The 26487-nt window shown below is 35.8% G+C and overlaps 1 protein-coding gene and 1 long non-coding RNA gene across 2 annotated transcripts; both read left to right on the forward strand.

Annotated features, from left to right (window-relative positions):
• The first annotated feature begins 502 nt into the window (after positions 1 to 502).
• Positions 503 to 10862, forward strand: LOC115919107 (histone-lysine N-methyltransferase 2D-like). The gene is made up of 3 exons (XM_031000095.1): positions 503 to 1440; positions 9493 to 10212; positions 10654 to 10862. The coding sequence occupies exons 1-3, from the start codon at positions 1308 to 1310 to the stop codon at positions 10860 to 10862; spliced, it is 1062 nt and encodes a 353-aa protein (XP_030855955.1). The 5' UTR covers positions 503 to 1307.
• A 384-nt stretch (positions 10863 to 11246) lies between these two features.
• Positions 11247 to 14611, forward strand: LOC115919430. The gene is made up of 2 exons (XR_004061848.1): positions 11247 to 11395; positions 12100 to 14611. It is a non-coding gene; the product is annotated as an uncharacterized LOC115919430 (long non-coding RNA).
• Positions 14612 to 26487: the final 11876 nt, after the last annotated feature.

A 26487-nucleotide genomic window follows, 5' to 3' on the forward strand; every position in this document is an offset into this window, starting at 1 on the left:
CACCTCTGACCTTTTTCCCAACCCTACTGATTGCATCCATTTCAAGAACTCTCTACGTGCTCCTATTACTGAATTTCTTGAAATTCTACACCACAAACTCACCAGTTTTATGTCCACAATATCTTGTAAGTTCAGTTATAATTTCATTTTCTCTTTCATATATTTTCTCTGAAAACTTATCTTCCAGGTCAAATCCATTTTGAAAGAATCATTTATTTCTCTTTGGTATTGTTTTATTTTTCCCCTTCCCTCCCAACCCCATCTCCCTTCTCTCTCTCTCTCTCTCTCTCCGTCTCCCTCTCAGAAACTCTCACTCTTCTTCTCACATTCAAAATCCTTGCATGCCCCTCAGGAGAGACACACATGCATAAACATCCCAATATTGACACGATCGCTAAGCTGGGGGCTCGTTGGAGGTGGCGTACTTGAGACTCACACAGATCTTGAGGGAACAGAGGCTTGAGCTTGGCTTTAATATAGAGCCAGGAAAATATCTACTGCAACTTTAAGCATCTTCAGCACAGGGGATCTGGTATCCCAGTCCCGGAGCCATAGTGCGGCTTTATTAGATCAGGCAGCAATGTACAACAAGTGAATTATCGTTTCTGCCATCAGCGAACCATTCCATCATTTTTGGTCTCTCTTACTACATCTCTCTCTTTCTCTCTTTCTCACTTACTCTCCATCTCTCACGTTTTCTCTTAGTACTTGCTCTTGATCAGAAGAAACCTTCATTTAGGGAGAAAAGATGCTCTGGTGGATCGATGCAATGAATAATAGAGCAGCAGGTCTGTGTGGGAATCCACTGTGAAGTCAACCTCCAGAGGGGCATGCATGCAGGGGAGAGCTAGAAAGAGAGTTTGTATTCTGCTGATTGTCTTGCAATCAGTCACCACACTCTGAAATTGTATTAGGAGCATACCTTGCTAGCTAGATGGAATCCACTGCCTGCTTTATTGATTAACGCTTGTATGAATAAATCATACGCAAGTCTCCAATTCAAACTGGGAAAGGATATATTGTCTTTCGTAGGAGGAGATGTTGGATTTGGGACATAAGTTTTAATCTGATTGGAAAGTGGAAAGCGCAATACTGGCACAGCTAGCACTCACGGCTAATTAGGCCACTAGCACCCAAATTTAGATCCCAGTGACGACATCAAAAGTTTCCAAGGCTGAACGAGAGGCTAATCTCAGGCAAGTTGTCGGATTCTCCACAGCTATAGTCACAGGCTACGTTGACTACCTTCTAACACTCGTCATTGTACCATCACTGTCTCGTGTTAGCTGGATAAAGGAGTATTCAAAATGGAGATTATGGGGCTGAGTATCTACATAGCTTTGTGCTCTGTTCTGCTGCTGTTCTTAGGGGCGCCCAGGGCAGAGGGGTGTAGCTGTGAAGGGGCACACCCTCAGCAGCAATTCTGTAGAGCTTCCTATGGTAAGTTTTAAAGGCATGTATCACTACTAATGAATTTATTTCTAATTGTCATTACTGACTTTTGGGGAAGGTGCAATTTAACTAATGGAATGTAATACTTGCTTACAGATTTCCAAAGAGAAGAAATTACAATTCAATTGAATTTATATTTTGCCTTCATCATAAGATATTAACTGTTGGATCCAACTTCTATAGTAACCATAGGTAATATAGAGAACACAGTGCAGTGTTTTATGTAACTTTAAAAACACAGGGCAGCATGAAGGTATAACAGTTTCTGAGTCTCAGAACTGAATCACCTTTTGTGGCCATTTTAATGGTTGACTTACTACTTTTTTTTCTTTTTCTGGTGGATAATTGAAATCTACTGAAGTGTTGTTAATTTTTTTTAAAGTTAAGTAATGTTTTACTGCAATCTAATGTTTTCAAAGATTATTTTGGCTATTTGAATCCCTTATTCCACACCTTTACAGGGATATTAATGTGGATAGAAAAATGCCTTATTTACAAATTTGATATACAAAAAAAAAACATTGATCTATGATGTAAATTTCTTTTGGTGATTTGGAATGCAAACACATTGAGTATTAAGCCTGACGGAAATGGGGTGAAGTCTATAAAAACGTGTGTTGGATCAAAATCAAATCATATCTAATGAATTAAAGATCATGTTTGTGGCACTGCTTACAAAAGAACAGCATCCACCTTTTTAAATCCACCAATTTATTATATACAACCACTATCGACAACTATTTTTGCTTAGCTTGTAAGTTGACAGCATTGTATTGTCTGTTCTCAAACATAAGAGTATCCGAACCATGTTCTGAGAGCAAGAAAATCATTAATCTAAGTAAATCATTAATAACTAAAATAAAGCCTCTCTGGCTCTCAGCATGATATACAGTTAGCAACTAAATTATTCATACTCTTACCAAGTTTTGTAATGTTTTAAGTACGTGAAAAAATTGATTTGGCCCCATTTATGTTTCTTGAAAATGTGACAGATTGAAGCTTAAATCTAAAAGTATTCAACAAAGGCCTTAATTCAACAAGTTCACCTTTTATTCTTGAGTTATGAAAAATACAAAAACATAAAATGTACAAAGGTATGAATAACTTAGTATACAGTAATAATTATTGATTAAGAATAACTTTGAGCAGGAAAGTAGGAGTAATAATATGCACTGCTCTGAGGCTATACGTTGGGATTTCACCCACGTACTGTCTTCAGGATTACAAACATTCTCAAGAAGCCCATTTACACAGCACAAAAACCAATTTTGAAAAACCCTTGTTTTTTGTTAATTTTTGCTGACGTTTAAAAAATACCCCAGAGGTGTTTTTTTTTTTTTAATAGTTTGGGTCTTTCTTTGTGTTTACGGGTAGTTGACTAGCAACTTTGGCCAAACACCTGAATGTAAAAAAAAAAATGATTTTGATTTGCACTTTGCAGTGTAAATGCAGCTTTGCTGACATTTTACGGTGACCCCAAAACTGTGAACTTTCAAAGATAGGGATTGTACTAATAGAGGAAAAGATTTGCTATTGATGTGAATGTACATGTTCCAGTAGACAAAGGAGAATTCATCCACTTGAACATTCAAATAAGGTATTTTTATAAAGTGACAGAATATGATGAATTTCTTGCATCATTCTTGGACAATTTATCAGGTATATTGCTTTCCATGTTTTCCCTATTTATATGAAAATAAACTATACTAGTTCACATTTTCATGGACCTGAAAATTCCATGCTATTTTTATAATATTTCTACTTTCTACTTTTGTACTGAAGAATTTAATCTGTGATGATGTGTCTTAAGGGCTGCTATTTGCAGAATCTTCCTGAAATAAACAACAAGTTTTACAGCTTGAAACAATTCTACAAAATCAAATTGAAGCATTCATAATAAACCCCCTCTCACCATCATTCTTGTAAATTGTAAGGCATAAAGCAAACATATCTCTTCACATCAATCACTATATATATATATATATACGTAACATTAAATACTATTTTAGTAGATCATTATAACATCTAGGTAATTAATTTTGAGTGGGCCAGCAAGTGACGTCAATGATCCTTTGCCACATTCCAATCTCCTCGTTAAAAAAGTCTTGATTTCCAATTATCATTCATGGATTAATGTACCTTGTCTCCTGCAGGTGACAACATCAATTTATAGCTTAAAGGTACCCTTCAACGTGTCAAAATATATGTTAAAAAGAGCCTATAAGGATTATAGGGTTTTTGACAACGGTGCAGAATCCCTTTGCAATAAGTTCTTTTGTCATGATAAGTTCTTTATGATTATGGGATGGTTTGTACCATGCATTTGTTAGGACTAAAACTATTCTTACTAAAAAATCAAAGATAGCTTCCCCCCTATTATGTTAATTTATAAACATTTCTGAGAAGTTCTTACTACACTCTAGGACAAATTAATACTTGATTTAACTATTTTCATGATCTATTGAAAAGCTAATTAATAAGTTTAAGTCCATTTGGCAGTTGCTTTTAGCATGATGGGTTTGGTATTCAAACTTGTAATATTTTGTTCCATACATAATATTTCAAGCTGGTAGTTTTCCTTTTAGTACACTAAACATATCGAGCAATTTCATATTTTTTTCTTCGGACGATTTGTCTCCTGAAGTTCTTTCTTTTCATTGTTCATAACTCATTGATACCCCCAATACACAGGCATGTTTGTGGTTACCTTGTTTCAACACACTCCCACAAGCATTTCCCAAACATTATATTCAATTTCCTCATCCGACTATTTTTTGCAGTTTCAATTGGCCTGAACGCAGCAATGTTTTCACAACGCATCTAATGCTTGATTTGCCCTTTCCAGGGTAAATGCAACTAATGTAATTTGCTCGCTTTGGTTTTTTGTTTTGCCCAGTTCTATGCCATGGATTTATATCAATGTAGATTGAATTCCAAGGCCAATCTATATACTATTCTTCCATAGCAACATATAAAATATTTGGAAGGAAATATGCGCCTCCCTTTCTTATCAAATAAAAGAAATGTGGGCAAAATTTGAATCATGAATATACGTCAGAGTAAAAAATAGCTAGCAAGTATCAGTTATCTTTCAATCACAGAAGAAAATTATTTTTACTCATAAGAACAATAAATACAAACTTAAATGTTCCTTACAGAAACTATTATCAGACAAATGTTTATAAACAGTAATGCAATATTTTGAGATTGTAGCCAATATCTTACATATTTTTTATGTACACAAGTGATGTATTTTAATGATATAGATTGATGTTGAGATAGGAATAAAATATTTGATCGCAAAAACATCTACAGCTTACAACCTTTAATAAACCATACCATATACAATCATATTAGTGGAAACAGTGCTGCTCTTCATAGACATGTATCACAAATAACTTCATTACCTACAATACAACCAGTATCATTCTCTCCAAGTGACTGTATGGTACATGCTCCTGAGACAAACGCATTAATTATGTACAATCACTTCCTGACATTGACTAATTTAAACCAGGACCCAACATGATGTCTAATGCTAACCCTAAACAAAACTTGAAACCTACGTAGCCTTTAGGTTAGGTGAGCTGTAACTGTAACATAATCACTAAACCTTAATCTAATGCTAATACCTCCCTCGTCGTTTTCCACACACTTTTTTTTATAATTTTCTCTATATTTTCATGGTATTTCCTAAAAAAAAACTAAATCATTTCTTCCATTTTCTTATGACAAAAATGGAGAAATGGATCAAAAAAATATTTTCAGGATAAGGATTTGTGCAAAAAAAGATAAATGAAAAATATATTCAGAGTTTAAAAAAAGAAAGATATAAGATTATGAATACTTTCTGTGCTGCTTTTTCACTATTTTGTTTATTACTATGTTTAGATTACTTTGTTTTGATTAGGGTTGTTGACATAGTTTATATCAGTAGGTACCAATACCTACATTGACTAAAGCTACACGATGATTATGATATACATGTATATTGACAAGCTATATTCTATATTTACCCATTAAATAGACCCATCCTGTCTGTATGCTGAGTCAGCGTGATATCATTAAACAATCACACAAGGTGGCCATCTTAAAGGTTAACTTAACTTCTGGTAATCAAGTAACTCAACTCAAACATGATGGGATTTTTTTTAATTAAAAAAAAAACTGTAATGAATATGAAGCAGGAATGAAAAAGATATTTGCCATTTGAAGTTGAGAGGAAATGTGTGATTTTCGTTTTAATTAGCAAAATAAACATGGGATATCTGTTCATGGCCTACAGTGTATTATCTGATATTATGTATAGGTTATTCAGCTTAAGCTGGTTAATTAAAGGCCCATTGGGATTAGAAAAAAAGCGAGTATATAGAGAAAACAGGACAGTAAATAACAATAGAAAGAGAGGGGTAAAGGGCTGTATATTCTAAAAAATAATCATGTTTCTGATTATGATTTCAAAGGAAATTCAGGTAGAAAAATTATCTCAGCAAATAACATGCCTGGGCAACATTCTCGGAGGTAGCGACACAGAAAACCCCATCAATTGGCTTGATATTGAAAGAGCCCCCCAAGGATGGGGTAAGGTGTCAAGTAATACAGGAGTACGAGAGGGAATCGGATCCTCACGGAAGTATTTTTCTGATTATATTTGCCAAGCTATCAACCTGAACAGGGAAGGTTTGGAAGAGGTTTGAGAGAGGGCAGGAAAGATCAGCATCTGAAGATGCAGCCTCAAGGAGGAAGAGGAGGGAGAAGATAGAGGATGGAATAGACGATGGGGTTGATGGGTTAAAGGGATGATGGAGGGTGAGGGGGGGGGGTTGGTGGAGGAGGTAGTCAAATGAGGTAGAAAGGGAATGGAGGGGGCCCGGTGGGGTCACTCCCCTGCAAAGAGTGACACATATGACCCTTACCACCAATGCATATAACCCCCTTTTGCGGTCAATTTCAAGGACATTTTGTGAAATTTAACCCCCTTTTTTACGTCAAAACAAGGAAAAAATCGTACTTTGGAATACCCCTATTTATAAGATTGTAAGGACACTTTCGCAAATTTACCCCTATTTTACCATATTTCAAGGACAAGACTCGGCTCCGAGAATTTCTCTTCCCGGTTTTCTCTTTTCCCTTCCCGGTTTTCTCTTTTCCCTTTTCCTGACCCCTATTTATCAATTTCGGGGACACCTGTGCCCCCCTATTTTCTTTATTTCGAGGAATATGTTGTCCGCGGACATTGCTTGAAATTGACCCCTTTTTCCGCGATTTTGGTAACGGTCATGCGGTCCGGAAGTCACATTGAGTGACCCCACCGGGGGAGGGGGTTGGGAAGAGATGGAGAATGGAGAGAGGAATGAGTAGATGATGGGGTGGTAGGGGTATGGGAGGGGGGGGGGGGGTTGATAAGAAAACAAGAGTGGGTCAAAGTAATGAGGGACTGGGAGAATTGGAGGTATGGAAGGAGTATGTGCTTGATCGGTTAGTGGTGAGGGGGGGGGGGGTGAGCAGATAGTAAGTGGAAGAAGGGATTGGGTAGATAACATGTCTAGAGTGAATTCCACTATCTTCTTTATAGAGGATAGGTTGGATAGTGTGTTTGATAGGGGTGGGCAGGGGATGGGGATGGCTAGGATAGATATAAATATAGAAGGGCTGAGGTAGATAAAGAGGTCTGGAACGAGATGGAGGATGGGGTACAGAATGTGGTGGGGTGTCTAAAGATACGTAGTCTGGATGAGGGAGTGGAATAAGAGAGTAGTGTGGAGAGGCTAGAAGGAGAGGGAATGTGGTTGAGGGAATGTGGTTGAAAGGAGATGAGGATAGAATGGAGGATGATATATGAAGAATGCGGTTAATGGGTGGGTGGGTGGGTGGGAGGGGGGTTACTGAGAAGATAGAGTGGTTGTGAGTGTGCGAAGAGGAGCTTGAATGGGGGCGGATAAGAGGTAGAAACAGAGGATGGGGTGGATGATGTGTGTGTGGGGGGGGGGGAGGGGTAGAGATGGTGAGAAGATGAAAGGAGAGGGGGAATAGGATTGCCAAATGGTTTGGGAAGAAAGACAAACAGACAGACAGAGGAGGAATGACTTGTGGAATTCAATTGTCAGCAAAGTATTTAAATAAATATATGTGACTAGAGCATTCCTTTTTGGTGTGAGGTGAGCAAAGGCCCAACCAATGTGATAAACAAAAAGATGATTAACTGATCATTTACATAGTGACATACTCCTCTGCAAAAAAAAAGTCAATAAATTGGTTAAAGATGGACATTTATAAAGAAAAACAGAGATAAAGAGACATTATATTATAAAAAAATAACCAGATAAAGACACTATGAGAGGTTTAAAAAAAACAAAGAGAAGTAAAGATAAGAACTGTAATGAAGGGGAAAAAGCAGAGGAATCTTTTTTTTTTTGAGGGAGAGGGTTTCCAGGAGAATCAATAAAAGGCCCACTAGGTATAATGAGCAGCAATCGAAGAGGACTCGAATATCACTGGTAACATCATTTATCTGTTAACCCCTTGCCTACTAGAACTAGGTGGTTCCTATAGAATAAAGCTATGCCATGGTGAATTCAATAGCCAACAGGTTAAGCTGCATCACACAACATCTGCTGTAGCTTTACTGTAATCTCACTTAGTTTCTCCATCACTGGATGTTAGATGGTAGATCAGTTCAACTGTTTGTGGTACTGTGAAACAAAATAAATTCAAGGTGTCATGAAAAACAACAACACTGATTTAAACATTTTCAGGAAACCAATTTGTACATTACTGAACATTCTTAGTATAATTTTGACTAGATGGACAGGGAAACCAAAGAAGAGAAATAGAGGCAAATTGCTATCTTAACCATCTCCACCAAACAATTAGATTTTTTCTAAATGAAACTTTCAAATTGCTTTGCCCCTGGTTTATGCTCAACATTTTCTATTGAAAATATGAAATATAATAACTTTAAATCATGCCTCCGTCATCTTTTCTCCTGTTGTTATGGCATGTTTGTTTCAAGCACCGAAAATAAAGTTGTTTCCCCTGAAAGGCAAGCTACACACCAACCTCAAAAACAGGCCTCTTCGATTTTCTTGCAGATAATGGAGGAATACAGCTGAGTGTATTTGACATTAGGTTGATGCAGAGAAGATGCAATTATATTGGATGCGGAGGATGAGGGGCTATAAGGAGGATGGAGTATTATGCTACCACTCTTCGAGACCTATGTTTGATATACTTTGCTGCATAAATGGGTATTGAATATCCCATTTACAGGAATGATTGCCGTAGGGTATTATTCATAAATGGAAGCTCGAAGCCTGCATTGCGGTGAAGTGCTATGTTGTCTCTGAATACAAATGGAATATTTTGGGGGATAATTGGTGCATCAGAATTTTGATTGCCCATTACCGCCTCCTAGTCCTTACCCATGATAGCATGACTACACTGCATATATGAGACAAATATTGGGCATCCATGAAGTTAAGATTTTCTGTGGATTTCTTGATGATGCTGTTTCACAAATAACTGATAAACATGAAATTAATTGTACTGGTAAGTAAGGCACAGTAATACAGCTCTCTTTCCTATTTTTCCATGACTGTAAGTTCCCCAACAAAAAATGAAAATTAAGATAATGAAAGCAATCAAATAGTTGATAAAGTCAATGAATATATTTACTCAATAGTCATTAAAGCCCCACTGCACTAAGTATAGCTACTTGCGCCCTCTATATAGCAAACCATGCCTAAGCGGTGACCGTTGGTCCCCATGGTCCCCTTTATCTTATGTTAATTCAGTGCTGATTTGATGAGATAACCACCTGTCAGTGACCATGCAGGGAGGTCTAATCCCTCCTGGCCAAACTAGTGCAGATAGGCTTTAAATTGAGTACAAACAGTCTGTTTGGAGCCATAAGGCATTTTACCTGGCTCCAAATGGACAATGTCAGAAGAAAAAAAAATACAGTATTTACAAATATGCTAGCATCACAATAACCTATTCATAATGCAAAATATTTGTGTACTTTTCATTCCGATTTGACAGTGATTGGAGCAAGGGTTCTGAAGAGAGAGTACATCCCCAAGAATCCCAGAGGTCTTGGTTTCAGCACGGGACTGCTGGGTTCTGATCATGCTGCCATTGAGCCCCTGGGTGAGAGGACTCGTCCCTACCCTGGAACAGGTCTCCATCGTCTCCCGGATGAAAGACTACCAAGCGAGCAGTTTGGTGATGGAGGCAGACAGTTGCAGGACCTGGAACCCTTGGAACCTCTTCCCTATCCAGATGGTCTAGGGCCTCCCATTCTACCTGAGGCTGCAGATCCTTTCCAGAATGATGGATTATTTGCCCCCATTCCTCAATCAGATGGGCTCCAACCCTACCCTCAGAATGATGGTCTAGAACCCTTCCCTCAACCTGCTGGACTCCAACCACTCCAGCAACCTGAAGGGCTCCAACCCCTGCCCTTTGAGGGTGGTCCAGAACCTCTAGGTCAGCCTGAGGGTCTCCTACCCTTACCCCATCCAGAGGGCCTACAACCGCTCCCTGAGGAACCCCACACCCATGAGGCATTGCCACCCTTGCCCTTACCAGAGGACATGAAGCCTCTTGAGGATACCATCACAACACTTACAACTCCACCTCCAGATTTAGTGATGACAGATGAATCCCACACCATGACAACCCTTCCTCCACAGGAGAAACCTTCCAATGAAACTGTTCTGTTGGAGCCTACAATAGGTGCCGAAGAGCCCATAGCAGAAGGTATAATGAGTATACTCTATTAAACTAAACTAAAACAACAAAAAACAATCAGTAGTATTTATTGAACATGAAAGAATACATCCTTTAAGCATAAAGGATGAGAAGTAAACACTGAATTTTTAAAATAGACAAAATGAAGTTTAACCAAAAAAAAATCATTCATACAGTTACAAATTTACTGGAAGTATAGAGCAGTTTTATGAAGTGATGCGTTATTGCTTACTGGAAGGGGGGGGGGGGGGGGGGAGTAATCTGTGTTAATCTTAAATAAATTAGATAATTCAGTAGTCAATAGCTTAAGTCACACTGACTCCATTACTGGTCCATAAGTCTTCTCCCTTAGTGTCATCATTAGTATGTATGACACTTCATAAATCAAGTTGATTAATGCAGTCTGCTTTTTTAAACCTAGGCTTTGCTTCATATTCTCTTCATTCACAGAGGAGCGCATCATCGACCCTGAGAGCATGGAGGCCTGGAACTACAAGATCATCTACACCCTCAAACTGAGCCACATCTACAAGACAGGGATGGGGCAAGAAGGTTGGAAGCTAGGTGATGAAGTACAGGTTGATAGCTCTGCTGCCTCTAGTCTGTGTGGCAAGACAGACCTCAAGACAGGAAAGAATTACCTCATTGCAGGCGAGTAATATCTCACTGTTTCAATCTTTAAAGATTGTCTAAAGGCACACATGATGCCATTCTGCATGTATTCTGCAGGCATGAGACAGAGAAAATGTTGACACTGTGCAGGGGTTCACTAGGAGATCAAGAAATTTGGAACCCCAATTGTAAACTTGAAGCACCGGGTATATAGACAATCCACGACTTTTGCCTTTAGTTAAACATACTGATCTTGTTTGAAATCTCAATGAAAATATGTTCATAAATAGGACCTGCTCTTTTTTTTCTTCCTTGGACAGAAGGGCAACACAGATTTAATGATGAAACAATAAGATTGCCTTATATTGATCTCTTTCATGTATTCCTTCTTTGGACACATATACCAATATGTATGTAAATGTAAACCTAATTTCCTATCCCCTGAAATGATCTTTCAAACCCAGGTTCAAGTGCAAACCAAGTAGTGCTCTGTGACTGGGTTCAAGAACATCATAAGCTGACAACCAGACAGAAGCAGGGACTCAAGACAATCTATGGAAAGTCTTGCGATGTCTGCCAGGTAAGTGTGTGACAGAACTATCTTCAGGGGTGTCACTATAAAGAAAAGTAGGGGGATAGGTGACACCCAAATGATTCAAAATGTTTAGTGACACCACTGACTATTTGGGGTGCCAAGACAGGAAAGATATCCTGGTAAGTGAGCTTCAGGGGAACCGGTAGGGCTTCAAGTCCCATCTGATGTACTCTGTAATGTAAAGGACTACTAGTGCATATGATTGGTCTCAAATCCAAGTTACCCTGTTTCTAAGATCTTTGCCCTATCCTCTAAACCTTACTGCCTCCCAATATGTGACAAAAGACTAAACAAGATGACCAAATTCAAAAAGACAGGATAATCAAATAGCCAACTAGGTTGCTGGCCAAGAAGAAGAAGAATAAGATGCTTTAATGTGGGGATGGTTTGTCACAGATCTAAAAAATGTATCAGATTCCTTCTGAAATCTCAACTTGAATCAATTAATACAATCTATAATATGGTCTTAAAACTGGTTCACTGCTACAAATGAGGGATTGACCAGTAATGAGCTTGCTTTACATCTAATTTCTTGAAAATGTGACCCAAAAGTTAAGTTCTTTGAAGAAAATTCAATTTGTACACTTGAAAGACTCATATGTCACAGTCTACATCAAAAGACACTGCATATATGGCCTTTACATTACCAATGGTGTCTTCTTTCCCCCTCTTTATCTTCAAACTGCTAGATCCATTCCTGTACCTCAAGCAGACACTGCAAGAAACCCAAGGAGAACCGAGCAACCACCTGTCTGTATGATGCATCTCAAGTCCACATAGGGGACGCCTACAGCCCTTATGACTGCATCGCATCTCACTCACGTTGCACCATGCGGCATGGACACAAGTGCAAGTGGCAGAAGAACAATGACTACCATAAGTGTGTCAAACACCAGCTTCCTTGAATAGAGGGACACTGATGTACCCCTGGCCCTGGTAGGAGGGCAACTCCTGTACCCATATTCCAAGAGTATGATATTTCAAAGAGTTTACCCAAGGACTTTATCAAATTTGCCAACAAGTTTGTATTTCTTTATTCTTCAGTTCAACTAAATGATACAAAGTTTATCACAGAAATACATATCAATTAGTCTAAATAGAGAATGAATATATATTATCTCCGTAATTAAAGAATTTATGCTGTGAATATTGTAAGACATAGTAAAATGATATACTGGTAACCATCAAAGTGGAGTGTATAGTACAAGATACTATGAAAATGCTACAATGTAGAGAGTGGCCAAATAGTCATCTTCCTGGTCATTTTCTGGAAATATTTGAATCCTATATGATGTTTTTTTGTACAAATAAATATACTAAGGCATATTTAACAACATTTGCAATGCTAACTTAGTTACTTTCCTAGTAATTTACTTTTGAAATGTTTCTTAAACCTGTTTGTTAAAGATGCGTTAGAGTGAGCTCAGGCGAGACGAATCCGTCTCCCTTTTTCTTGGGCATATTATATGCTATTGCAGGGATAACTGCTATGAAACCACCAAAGTACAACCATCACTATCAATCAAGTATATAAATAAACTTACAAATATACCCCTAAAAATCATCCATGAATATTAAAAAATTTCTTCTTATTTGTCTTTCACTTTCAGAGAATAAAACTTTCCACAAAACTGCACTATGCATCAATAAAACCAGTTTCAGGCTCATTTTAATTCCCACTCCCTGATAAAATGCCAGCTTTATGTTTTTTAAACAAATTTGTGAGGCTAACCACCAAATATATCAATAAAGTTGAATAATCATTCCTCTAGTTCCTCAAATTTTCTATATTTCACTGACATTCTTATTAGAAAAAGTATAAATCCAGGTGTGTAATAACATATCTCTATCTTAATAAATCATATAAATAATATGTGAATGTATATATTTCATGTGATTTATATCGTACGTTTGTTTGCTTTGAGCTAAGATGTACAAATATGTTACCCATAAATCATGGCATAATGTCAAATGCCCACTTTTGTGATTTGATGAGCTCTGAAGCTGTAGCTTGCTTTCAAGTTGAGTGGGTTTTTAATGCAGTTAATGAATTGAGTTGTACATTGTATCAAGTCTGGAGTAGGTAAACTAATCCATGGAAAAAGAGGGGAGGATTAGCGCATCTTCTTCAGATTATATTTTAAAAAAAAAATTAAATACGATTTTGTTGGTGATGGGAAAAACCCATTCCACCTGAACTGCAGGCTATAGAGCTTGTAAATAATGCTCCATTTTAACATCAAGGAAGCAGGTGGGTGTTACAAAAGTCAAAATTGAAGTTGAATATGATGTGATGCAGATTAGATTGATTTTGTAAAGTATCAAGTAGCTTGTAGTGTGAACCAGTACAACTGAAATGGTTTTATGCGTAGCATACAAATACATATTGACATGTTTGGGGTATCTTACAATACTTAAACTACATGACTGACTTTTGTATTACATTGTTTACCAAATATTCATTGTTATTAGAGCTTCAGTCTGTACATATATCCAACACAGATACATCTATCAAATGATTCCATGGTCATGACCAAATTGTTGATAACTTTTAACTGTTCCGTGCACTTTTATGCCTGTCAAGTACAAAAAGAAAATACTTTGAAGACATACAAAATATCCAGTGTATATCTGAAAAGTTGACTTTCAGTGCATATGTGCATTTACTTCAGATACCAGGGCTAGAAGATTGCTACAGATCCATAGGCAAACTTTGATATCTGAAAGGATAGAAATATGGTTGAATCACAAAGTATACACTATATATTGGTTAGGAAGTAAGAATAATATCCGATGCTTACTACAAAGTAGTAAACAGACCTATGTTTGTTATGTTCACTGTAAAAAGGTGATTTCTTTCAAAGATCAATGAAGGAAAAATATGACTTTACAAATTATATCTGGCTTGGTTAAAAAGCTAGAATTTGTTTTTTCTATCTTTGTGACACCACATGCCATTGATGAATTCAATAGAATAATAATTATTTTTCACTCAAAATGTAACAAAAATATGCAGTATCCTAGTTATGTAATGTTTTTCCATGTTTGTAATGCTGGCTTTGTTTACACTATCTCATTTTCAACCAAACTATGTAGAGGATGTTACTGACATGTGTGAATGTTGACAGCTGGATAGCTCAGATATTGATGTTCATTGATATATATTGATATTGTCAATTAAAGTTATAGTAAATATACAAATATCATTATCTTGGTAGCCTATCTCCTTTAATCTCAAATCTAAAATGTCTAAATATAATACTTCAACAAAATCATGGGCAGGTGGTGGTGATATTTAATTCCAATCTATAATTGTTTCTTCAGGGTTCCAGGAATACAATGAAAAAAAATCAAACAGCTCCGTATGCTAAGACCACTTTTATCTTAATCTATAAATAAATTCAGACAGGCTATAAAACATTGAAATAATCTTCAATACGAAGAAAAAGAAATTAAACCAGCTAGACATTCTTAATAAAATTGATTTTCAAAGAAAAGTCTTTTCTTTTTGGCCCTTCAGGGAATTCATCAATTCAACACGGCAGCAAATAAACTTCCTAAATCTTAAATTTCTTTTAGAATTAATGCTACTTCATGGAAAAGAAAGACTTGCAGCTGGCATAAAAAATCCAAGAATGACAATATTCTCTTGGGGTCTAGATCAACTGTGTACCACTCATGACTACCCCCTTCTATACTTCCACGTAAAGCCAGGATGGGGTAAGTCTGACCTCTGGGGTAGGGGGAAAACTGGCTTGACCTTTATCTGGAAAGGCTAGCAGGTGAATGGACTCTTGTAATAATAGGAAGGAGGTTCACAGTACGGAGTACGTAGAAAAGTTCATTCACTTCAGATACCTAGTAGTGGACTATTCTACTTTGCCCTTCATCCCAGGAGCTTCAAACAGATGTCTTTGCTAAAAAATAGGGGTATTATATACACGACATATGCTCTACTAATGATACATGTAACTCTTCAGTGAATGTCCACCACCAACCAGAATCCTCACTTCAACCCTAGACCAAACCCTGTTGATCACCCTAAACCTAACTAAAAACACAACAGCATCCCTAACCTTTACCCTAACCCTTACCCTAATCCTAACCTTGTATACACTGGTTAGGAGAGCTGAATATGGATGTTTCAGTCAGGATTACTGTGGGCCATCACGATAATGCTAAACAATATCTGAATTATTCCTGCTTTACTTGATCACACTCAGGGATGGCATGCACCTTTCTGACCCGGGCCCCTGGCCGAACCATGGAAACTAAATGGTTTATATTGATTATGAATAAAGCCTGACAAAAAAGATTCTCCAAAGCAAATGGTACGTAGGTTGCCAAAAAAGGAACAGGCTAGGCTTTTATGGGCATTTCATATTTCAACTAGTACAGATACCAAAACACATTAATCAATATCATGTTTACTCTGATAGTGTTACACTATACTCTTATAAATATTGTCTGTTTATCTGTTTAGGACCAGAAGGGTATTAAATCATGTGATTTAACACAGAGTTAACACTCTTCTGAGGCTGAAATAATTTTATAATTAAGATTTATCAACAAACAAGTATTTCGGGGCACAATAAAACATGTACAGGGTGAATATTAAGTCGGAACCTAACATATTTAATCTTTTTCTTTAAATTCTTATGATTTTGATGCTGATATTCATATCTTCATCCTGCTGTTTAATACTACATCCACATGAATCTGAAAATATTCCAGGCACAGTGGTGCATGAGCTCACAAATCTGATTGCCTGGAGATTATATTTGTCAGAACTATCTTCTTATTGTTTTTTTCTTGTTTTTGTTCTTCTTCTCTCTTGCTCTCTTTATTTCTCTCTCTCTCTCTCTCTCTCTCTCTCTCTCTCTCTCTCTCTCTCTCTCTCTTATCTACCTCAGAGGCATTACAAGAGGCATTACAAAAGTAAATGACAATAAGTGCCCTTTTTACCTTTTAGATAGGATCCAAAAGGAACAAATGTCAATTATTTCCAAAGTGCTTTCACTCTTACTCATCTTACGCATGTGGGACACCTTCCAACTTATATTCCTGTTCATACAATAGACATCTAAGAAAATATTGTACAAGATACAAGGTCGACTGAATGATTCATGCCAGGCTTGGGTCGCTTGGTTTGACAAATGGTAACATCTGACTTCAATTTGAGAATGACTGGGCCAAAAAACATATTACCCCCAAACTTAACACAAGTTCAATTTTGGGATAACAGAATATATGCCATTAATTAAATTTGTTTCTCAGAATCAAAATATTAAAAAACAAGTAGTTTGATAATTATTGAATAGTCATTAGTTAAAGAGGACCTATATGCCTCGAGATCATCATATTTTTAGGTGCCCCCTAATGGTTTCTAAAATATATGGGGCATAGAGAGATAGATAGACAGATGCATTTGTAGATAGATACCTACTATTTGAAAAATTGACAATGAAAGATTTTTATCTCTATATCGCTTCCATATTTGTATATGATTATTATCTGTGATGATGAAATCATGCGAAAAGGCCATTCCATTATCATAATCAATTGTTTTAATTATTGAAAGAATATTGTTTTTATGTCATTCTCTTACAAATGCACAAATATCATATAATGATGTATGCAACTCAATTGTATACTTGTTTTTGTTTGGGAATAATGTTTGGTGAGTAACTTTGGGTGGCAATTGTCATTTTTTTAAAGTTTGATTTCAGTTCTTATTTGATTGAAAAATGGGAAACAATTTGCAAAAATAGCGACATAAACAAGGACACTTCCAAATTAATTTTAACTTCCATGTAAAAGTTGTTTCGATTGCTCTCTATTTTACTATAACCCATTCACAAAATTGAGCTTCCATCTGACCATATTTGCTCTTTTCATCCATATAAGTATGTTACTAGGGAATAGTTGAATTGCTATAGATGACATCACACAGAACGGGGTGGAGCCTAGCTGGGAGGGATAGGAAACGGACCTGTAACTGAGATTTCCTTCTACCCAGACAGGTGCTATGTTTGGAATATCCATGTTATCTGGTCCAGCTTAGTCTGCTTATACAGACTCTGACACCAGAACAAAATGATGTCTTTGAACCGAACCTAAATCAAAGAGGTACTATACAGAGTCAGGATCTACCTAGTGTAGTCTTCAGTGCATATAGTTCCTTCAATATGACTGACAATCAAACTACACGCTTAAACACCTTTGGGAAAATTTTATCTGAAAGCCACATAATTTGACAGTTTTTTTATTTTTTAAATCTTTTGAAAGTGAGGAAGTGTTTCATTTTCAGAGAGTACAGATCTCATAGAATCATACTGTAAAACCTCTTCTTATAGCACTTTTTTTGGTAGAAACCTAAAGTCCCCCCCCCCCCCCTCCCTTAACTAAAGCTAGCAAAAATCAGCTTCAAATAAATAAGTCTCTTGGCAAAAAATGCAATTTAAAAATAAATTGAGAAAAAAGGGAAAGAAAAAAGAAAGGAAATAATACCTAGCTTATTCAATCCCCTCTTGCTCCTTTCAATTATAACATTACCTTCTGGGAAACATCAAGAAAATCATATTTGAAACTAATTTAATACGAAAATGCACTCAAGGAGTGTTATAATTTATTTTAAAAAGTCCATATGATATACATAACTACTTCAACAAAGCTTAGAACCAAGACTAGACAGAGAGGGAAACTGGCTAACTTCCTGTCACAGGTCACATTCCCCCGAGGGAACTGTGATGATGTCATCAGAACAACTGACCAATCACAGCCCTCATATCCAAAGCACTGAGCTATAGTAAATTACTCTGGTGAGATGTGACCCTTCTACTAGCTCCCTGGCTGGTGTTATTTACGCAGCTATTTGTTTCCTCCTCTCTGACGTCTATTTTCAGGTAGTCACCAAGGTCAATAACTTTGTTACTTTTATCCAAATATATTCCTTAAAGTAAACTTGTTTTTTAAATGTCAAAAGCAATAAAGAACAAATTATATTTATTTGAAATTATACGTCGAAAACAAACTCTGACCCTATGCAGTCAGCAAATTATTATAATGGCTGAGATCTGGGGGAAATGAATTGCATATTCTGAATTTGAGGAATAAATTCCTACCATCTCTATTTTCTCTGTATTTACCAGAAAATTGTTTGTGTTACCTTTTATTTTAAATATGCTAATTGGGGCAGGAAATTGATAAGCACTAAAGTTTTTAGTGATTTCTTCCCATTTGTTTTAAAGAGAAGTACATACCCTGATCACCATGAGAATTAGATTAGATAGAATATGAAAATTTAGAGAATCTGGTCTGTAAAAGTTTGAGAACTATCTGATGAATGATAATTTTGTTTTGCTTTGAACTTTTGAAAATCCCCATGCCAATTAGCAACTATATTATTTCTTCTTGTGAGCTATTCTCTATCTGTTTGGTACAAAAATTAACATAATTCCCTTTATTACACATATGATTTCATCAAAAGTTAAGATTCAGGATGGTTTTGGAAATGTTCAATACAAAAGAAGCTGAAAGTTTTTTTCGCAAACACAATCAAAGAGTTGCAATAATCTTAAGGGATCTTTAAAATGTCCAAACTTAACCCATTGCCTGCAGGAACTAGGTGGTACCTGTACGAAGCCTATGGGAATGAAAAAATTCTGTTGTCACTGTTTATTAAATATTAGCCTTCTTTGATATTTTTTTCATCAAATTCTCTCAAAACTTTTCCTTGGCTGTTTTCTTTATTTCTTAAATCAAATTTGATGCCACGACTTGATCTTTTAATGCTTTTTAAGAGGGAACATGTCCTTCTTGTAACAGAAATTCATGGAAGGGGTCTCAGACAGTACTAGAAGGTCAATATCTGGTCACTCTGTCCAGCTAATTCCTTTGAGAATTGCACCATATCTATGACATAGCGTTGACCATGTGTCAGCATCAAATTACTTCATAAATTATTAGGCTATCATAGTAATTACAGTCTTCCACTCCCTGAGACAAAATTGCAAAATTCCTCAAGGTTGGTCTCAATCGATTGCATCATAGCTCTGTTTACTTTATGAAAACTGTTATAATTGGTATGACAGACAACACCCTATTGCACAGAGTTGGGAGGTATTGCGAAGAGTTGTGAAATATTAAACAGCTTAATTAAGCCTCTGATAATTACTTTCCGCTATGTTTTGTTTTGAATGAATCATCAACTATAGAATCATTTGTCTGAAAAGCAAAGGCACTGTCTAACTTATAAGAACGATTTTTGACTTGCATCACTTCAAATAAGTGAAAGATAGTGCTGCAAGAAGTAGAAATGCTCAATAAATATGTTTTGTTTTGTATTGTTTTGTATTGTTTTTGTTTGTTTTGTATTGTTTTGTTTCATTAATTATTTTCATTGACTATTTATTTATTTTTTGTAGTAAAATTGCTCAATCAATTTATACAAATGGGTTCATAATGAGGCTGCACACCCTTTATTCCATCAAATTAAATATCATCTTTTTTTAGCCAGAAGGCCATTAACTCATATACTTTAACACAGAATCAATGCCCTTCAGGCTCCAACCAGATGATATAAAAAGTGCATCAAAAGGTGAACATACTTAAACACCTAAAGTGATCTGTTTCTGTTTAGTCTAGTCATGATTTAACATCATTAGTATTGCAACCAGGAGTAGTACATATGGTAACCTTTTCCGGAACATGACGGTTAAGCAAGCGTGGCATACCACATAGTTTATGTTTAAAGGAAAATATGTGCCTTCTTTCCTTAAATTAGGTGCATCCATTCTTTCCTATGACATCATTTCTATACCTCAGTTCAAGTTCATAAAAACTGGGCCACTTTGTTTTGTTTTGGCATACTAAATTTGCAAAGTAATAATATAACCCACACCAGTTCAGTGTAAAATCAATCAAAATTCCATAAATCACTTGTCTGTTGATACATTTCACAACCAAACAGTTTAGAAAACTGGCCACATCTTTTCCTATTTAAAACAAGACATAGGTCATCCAACCAACAACAACAAAAAAGGGGGAAAAAAGGTAAAAGACAGACACATTCATATTGCATGTTAACTTTGACAGGTAACATTTAAAACTTTTAAAAACTCTTTGGCATAAACCCAAAATGAGCCATTACTATGTTTCCAGTCTATGTTTCATCACTATGTAAAGCAATCAATCCCCCTTGAACACGCTTCTATTAATAACCCCCTACCTCAATCTTATCTACTGCCCCATTCAGACTAAAGAAAAATATACAATATTTGTATAAATGAACTTTGTGCATATCATATCATCACACACATGAAAATGGTGATATATAAAAAATTAAAAAATAAAAAATAATATACAGTGATTAGTTTTATAGAAGTCAGTTCACAAGACAACTTGCCAATCATTAGTGCATGCTCACAAAAAGCTCCATCCAGTTATACAACATTTGTATGATAAAACATTCAGACAAGAAGAGGGACTGATTCTTTACTGAGTTTCCATTCAAAATGATGCCAACACATGCATTTTGCTATATAACATTCTGTTACACAATGTTCAGAACTTCAGACTAAAACAAAACAATTGCTCATTCATTCATTACTAAGTTTCCATTCAAAACAGTGCCAAAACATGCTTTTTGCTACACAATGTTTTGTTATAAAATATTCCGACTACAAACAAAAAAGAATTACTTGGTACAGCTTTACAATCATTTTTTGGTCGTGTGAATGAAGGGTTATTCCATTTAGTCTGAGACATGATAAGAAGTTACATCATATAGATGTATCATCAATTGAATGCTTGTCTTCCGCCCCTTCCTCCGATCATCCCCCTCCCCATGTCTGCTATGATGAGAAATATTGCCAATTTCCTGAATCACTCCAGTTCTAGACAATGATGAAAGCAGCCCCCAAGATACCCCTTTCTCCTTCTCCCTTACCCCCCTTTCCCCATCTTCCAAGGGGTGTACCCATTTATAATGCTCTTACATTCACATCTTTAACATGTGGTGTACAGCTTGAAATGTGCAAATATACAATATAACCAGAAACATTTCCATACATGAAACTTTGAAACTTTAGTAAATTGCCTAATTAGTTTCATGATGCAAAATGATTCATTTTCATCCTTAGTTCATTCTCTCTCCTTTTTTTCTTTTTCTTTTTTTCTTTTTTTCTTTTTTTTTTTTTTTTTTTTTTGGGGGGGGGGGGCAATAATTCACATCTTATCACAATAAATCAAATAGGATGGAAAACAAATACCTTTGAATGACACCATAATATATCATCAAAGTAAAAGAAAACATACAAAGATAGAAAATCTATTATGTATTTGAGCAAATTTGTTTAAATTAGCACATTTAATTTTTTTAAAGCTTCTTATTTTCCTATTTTTGTCAATATGGGATATGTTAATATCAATTCTGATATACCATTGTACCAAGGACTTGGCATCCCTCTTGGTTTGAGATGAAATTCTATTCTGAAATATCCTAGCAATGTGAAAGTGCCTTTGGCTGCCTTACTATGATGGGCAGGAGCTGGGTGCTGAGTCAGAATATTATCTGTGTCAAGTCTGTCAATGTCTCAAATGACTGATTTCTACTTTGTCTCTTTCTAAAAAATCTGAAATTTCACAATGTCCTCACTTTTTACAAAAGTCATAGATGAAACCTTGTGGTTTGGATATTATTCCACTTGTAAACCTGAAATATTCTGAACTTGAAATTAATATCTTTTTACCCCTATAGCTACAATAAAATATTAATAATTTCATTTCTGGATTCAAAACCATAGTTAAACCAAGCAGACGGTAATAAGAACTATCCCCTATGGTTATAAATACTTTTCAGAATCAATTGATCAAGTTAACATTTTATTTGACAGAGAAATAGAAAAATAAATATATTGCAAGGATATAACAGAAAAGAGAGAAAAGATGAGAGAGAGAGAGAGAGAGAGAGAGAGGGGGAGAGAGAGAGACACACACACACACACTAACACACAGAAAGAGAGAGAGAGAGAGAGAGAGAGACAGACAGACACAGAGAGATAGAAAGATATAGTCAGAGAGAGAGAAGGAGAGGGGGGGGAGAGAAACTGAAGTTACCTTTTGAAGTTTAATAAACTGAAATTGAAAGTACAGCACAATTTTCTTGATTAAAGATTGACATTTATGGGGACAATGTTAAAGGTCAAGAGTGTTTTTGCACAAGATATAGAAATGTAATTGAAATTATGATGTCATAGACATAACATTTCTTTTCTTTCAATATATTATAAATCTGAATGGCTGAAACCACGGACCCATGGTTTAATGAAATATCCATAATAAAATGAATAAAATAAAATCAAGCAACAGAAATGTTTCACTTTCACCCTTGCAAAAAATATATTTCTGTTAGGCTTTTATAAAAGCAGAAGTAGATTTCATTAATATTTTTCTTTCCCCTAGAGTAGTGTGGCCAATTTACAACAAGTAGTAGACCAATCTATGGTAGAGACTTTGGCCTCAGCTGGCTCGGTTGGAGGGGGTAACCACATTCACCACAAAAGAACGTCCATGGAAATGTATGCGGTTAAAAATTGACAGGGTTCCATATCTATATCTCACTGTATAAATAATCAATGAGAAGAAAAGAAATATATTCTATCTTCTTTTTCAGCTAAAGGATAATTTCATTTTCATTATGTGAGTTCACTGTATATTTTTGGATAGATTGCACTTTTGAACATTTGATTTGTACAAAATGCAGAGCCACAGTTTCTTCTCTTTTGATGATCGAAGCAGAAGTCCTTTATAGCCTGCGCAGACTCAGGATATTAAAACAAAACTCGTAGAATTTTGTTTTGTTTTTTGGAGAGGTCATTTGACACGACAATTGGCCAATCATCAGTCTAGCTGCCTTCATGATAAGCGATGCCCAGTTATATGATTTTCGTAAAATATGACATTCAGATCAAAACAAAACCTTGATTCTTTATTGGGTTTTCATTCAAAGGGATACTCAGAAATGTGTTTTGGTAAGAAAATCTTACTTTAAAATACAACACTCAACCATATCATATCATATCATAGCTATACAATTCTTATATTATGCTACTCTAAAAGTTGGGGGTGACAGGCAGTAAGTCACTTCTGGTAGGGTCTATCAAATAACTATAAATCTATAATCACCCCAAGAAAAGATATCATGCTTTAAAACAAATAAAATGCTTACAATAAAAATGTTATTTCAGGCATTTATAAATTGGTATGTTTTCTTTCTAGCAGGCCCTTGACCCACATTATAAATTACCCGATAAAAGTCATGTTCAAATATATCAATGCTTGTCAAATTGAATCAAACCAATCTCAATATATGGCAAATGACAGAATGATTTCATCCCTATGTGCAGATTTCAACCTTTGATATTAAAGGTTAGAGAGAATACATTATTTTTTCACCACATGCATTCATTCCAAGGTCATTAAATTTAGAGCTCCAATGAAAATCGCTTTAATATCAGATTTTTAAAACAAATATTTGAAACACTCCCTCCCCCGAACAAAAAATGAATGTGTCCTCTCTAAATGATATAAAATAAGTGGTTAAGAAGTTAAATAAGACTTTAGGACTACAAATATTAGTCATGGACACATCTAATGTGATTAGAGAAGGACTTCAAATATCATGATAGAGGTATAAAATGTTAAACTAATAATATAAATTGAATTTATTAAGACTACAATTAAGTGGACACAAAATCATGATTTTTTCTTCAAATTGCGTTAATTGGGTCAATGACACTTGAAATGAGCATGAGAGAGAGAAAGAGAGGGGCAACTTCCTGGACAACCATGACAACCATCATATTTTTAGTCTGATCAGAAGGGGAAAACACACAAAAATCCCATGATCTTTGCCCTCAGACCATTATCATCTTGTAACTTTTCCAAGTTTGTGGAAGACGGGATATCAAAAAGAGGTAATAACAAATTATGGACAGGAGAATTGCATTGTAAAGAGGTCTGCTCCGTGCGGGGCGGAAGGGCATTGTGTAATCACCGGGAGGAGGGGGGGGGGGATGCTCCAAATTGGCAGCACCTGTTTGTTGGACCAGCCTCCGTGTAAACCAAAGCCATGAAAGAAATGAAATCATCAGAAGTAAAATTTAACCTGATTTCAACATTTCCGTCATATTTATCAATTTCTTCATAGGTTTTTGAAGTATGTGACAGAAATTCATGCATCACAGCGAAGAACATAGTCTTCACAAACAGACCCTTCTTTGCGCTTACACAAAATTCAATAAAGAAATCAGCACAGCTTCACTTTGTCAGTCTTTGGCTGTGTCATGAACAACTCAAATCCAAGACTTATGGTCAGAGGTCTCTTCATAGTCTTACAGTTCAGACCTTATTCAACTTTCTTTGTTTTTAAGACTGACAAGGGTTTGTACTTTCAAACTAGGATGGAAATTGGAGGAGAGTGTTGACATGGAAGATGACAGGATAAAAGAATGATGAGAAGAGACACCTTATTTCCATGTTTGATTAGACTAGATGTGGTTTCCTGTTTCTATGGTCTAGACTCTCAGGTATTCATGGATGTGACGAGACAATACCTAGTAAGACAATCCGTCTAAAATCAGATCTTCAAATACCTCCACTCATGATCTTTGACTGAGTCGAGTGTCAAGAAGGTTGATGTAGATAAACAAACATAAAAAATCATTTTCAGTTTTGGATACAAATGTTTCTATGAAATGAAAAATAAAAATATTTGTAGCATGACACCTCTCAAGTGATGTTACTTATTTCTATTAAAATCAATGGCTTAATAGCTTCTATTGAATTTATCATCATAAAATGTTTTTGAGTATCTAAACATTTGAAAAAGAATTAATTTAATATCCTTGCAACAGTTTTAACATGTATCAAATATTTTCATAATCTAATTACATTAATAATCACACCTGTGTTGATATCACAATTATATTTGTACATCTTTTTGCTTATAATTCAAATCTTAATTGGGCATATTGCAGTAATAAAGATATGATTCGAAACATAATTGAAGCAAAACAAGCAAAATAATAATCACCTCCTAACTTTGTCAAATAATTAATATTGAAACTAATTTAATTTACTTGATATTTCGACAATTCCTTTGGAAGTTTTTGGAATATTGAGGCTGAGGTAAAATGTGATGATAAAATTAGACAGTTCTCACTGTTATCAAATATATTTTTCTCAGGCTGGATTACATGTCAGGCACGCAGCCAACAAAGTCAATGACATGTGCCACCTCATGCTAATACTGCAGTTCAAAATGTTCCTTGGTAAATTGCACAGATAGCTGCCGTACGTTGCACATGCTTGCTTGCTTTGCAGCGAAACTTGGCAGCGTCAAGCAGAGGGATAGACATGGTGTCTGCTCTGCCCCACCCTCTCCTACAGGCCCACCCAACCCTATGAAAAACATTGTATATACAAGGGGTGTTTCCCATTATCATGATATTGAGAGACTTTGTCTTGTTTTTTAGTATGAGAATTATGCATCGGACAATACCAGGAGATATATACAATAAGGATATTGTAGAGTATATGTAATTTGCCAAACTCTAGATCTTCTGCTTATCTTCTATTGTGTAAAATGCAGAACATATATCAAGCACTCCCCTAACCATAATTCCCTGCTGAAGAAATTTATGTTAACATTCAATGAAAGCACGTACTTGGACCAACAATTGCCTCTAAACTGCAGCAACTGTGTCATCAGGAACAGCCACTCTAAGAACGTTTCTCAATCTGATATTTTGGTATAGTGTAACACAAGTTACTTGGAGCTTTGCCCAATCAGAGCTTATTGGTTAATCATAGGTAAACTTTGACTAATGAATAAACCCCTGCTGGTGTTGTTCAAGGGAGGTGAAAGCGCAGTCTATGTCTATGACCATAATTGGCTACAATCATAGTATACCAAGTGGAAGTAAGCTTTATACTTAAGTACGAAATATCCTTGAAACTTCAGTACTCTAAAGATTTGTTTTTAACAAGATGGCAAATACTTAAGAAAAATCAAT

Source organism: Strongylocentrotus purpuratus, unplaced genomic scaffold (assembly GCF_000002235.5).
Source record: "Strongylocentrotus purpuratus isolate Spur 01 unplaced genomic scaffold, Spur_5.0 spur5_scaffold_6, whole genome shotgun sequence".
Lineage (NCBI taxonomy): Eukaryota > Metazoa > Echinodermata > Echinoidea > Camarodonta > Strongylocentrotidae > Strongylocentrotus > Strongylocentrotus purpuratus.